The sequence below is a fragment of the Haliaeetus leucocephalus genome, unplaced genomic scaffold, assembly GCF_000737465.1.
Source record: "Haliaeetus leucocephalus isolate CR32 unplaced genomic scaffold, Haliaeetus_leucocephalus-4.0 Scaffold915, whole genome shotgun sequence".
Classification (NCBI taxonomy): domain Eukaryota; kingdom Metazoa; phylum Chordata; class Aves; order Accipitriformes; family Accipitridae; genus Haliaeetus; species Haliaeetus leucocephalus.
Genome location: NW_010973351.1, coordinates 3,199,903 through 3,201,112, shown reverse-complemented (window position 1 = coordinate 3,201,112; position 1,210 = coordinate 3,199,903). Strand labels below are relative to the sequence as shown.

Genomic DNA, 1,210 nt, shown 5'->3' with positions numbered 1-1,210 from the left:
GACCCGGGCCCACCCCGGCCGCCGCCATCTTCTCCCGGCGAGCACTGCGCAAGGGGCGGCTCCGCCCCGCGACGCCACGCACGGCGGGAGGGCGGGGCTGACAAGCCCCACCCCGAGGCGGGGCTCCGGCTGCTGGGGGCGGGGCCAGGATGCCCAGGCCCGCCCCCAGAGGAGGAGGAGGAGGAGGAAGAGAAAATTATCTCAACAGAGAGGCTGAATTAAATTCTCCGGCTTGATCAGGTTTGTCAGAAGTGAAGCCTATGGAGCACCATCAGAACTAGATGGGCACAGTAATCCAGCTGTGGGCCACGTCTCTGAATAAGATCCCTAAAACGCACCCCCAGACCTGCCCAAAATAAGTAAAAAATAATAACAATAAGTACATCCCATACATCCAGATCCAGAAAACCTCAGTGTGCAACACAACTGTGAGAAGTCCTTTAGAAAAAAAAACCAAAACCAAATAAAATCCAGCTTCTCCCCCCCCCCCTCTTTTTCAGCTTGTTGCGGATCATTTCAGGGAACATTTCAGGCTTTGATTCCCCGCTCCCTTTGGGGAGACCTTGCACGGGCAGCTCCCATTCCCAAACACCTCCTACTCGCCCACACAGTGCACGCTGCGACATGGACAGCAGCACACATTTTCCCCACTAAAATACAGTCCATCTACAGCACCTCTACATTTAGTAAGCGCACCATGACCAAGGACAGCAGAGAACTTTCCGTATTTTATTTTTACCTTTTCGTTCATGATAGTACAATAAAATAACCCCCCAAAAATCTAGCCCCAAGTTCCACAGCGTCAAGTACTCCACACCAAACCACGCATGACCATTAAAAGTCAAAAAAGCGTTACTCCAGGTTTACAGCCACATTACCTTCAGGAGGACTCAGTCACAGGACGCCACTACAAGCAGCGTGTTTTACGCTGTTCCCAAGGCGTCCCACGGCTCCAGACTCCACCGCTCCCCAAACGTCGGGTTTGGTTCGTCTCACACCAGCCTACAGGAGCTGGGGGAGAAAATGGGGCAAGGAAGTGTGTGATTTGATTTCCATTTTCATAAAAAGACAAACTTTGTGGTAAGATATTTTGCCCACGTGGCAAATCTGAGATGTGTAAACACAGCCAGAGCAACACAGCAACTGGAGGAAGACGATGGGGCAAATGCAACTAAGGCAAAAGGGAGTAAATTCTCTTTTGACATGATCA

The 1,210-nt window shown here is 51.5% G+C and overlaps 1 protein-coding gene across 1 annotated transcript in view; it reads right to left on the bottom strand.

Annotated features, from left to right (window-relative positions):
• ZNF830 (zinc finger protein 830) overlaps positions 1-751 on the bottom strand; it is a 15,903-nt gene extending 15,152 nt beyond the window's left edge. The window contains exon 1 of the mRNA XM_010583593.1: positions 740-751. Within this exon, the coding sequence (XP_010581895.1) occupies positions 740-751 (12 nt within the window). The remainder of the gene's footprint in view (positions 1-739) is intronic.
• Positions 752-1,210: the final 459 nt, after the last annotated feature.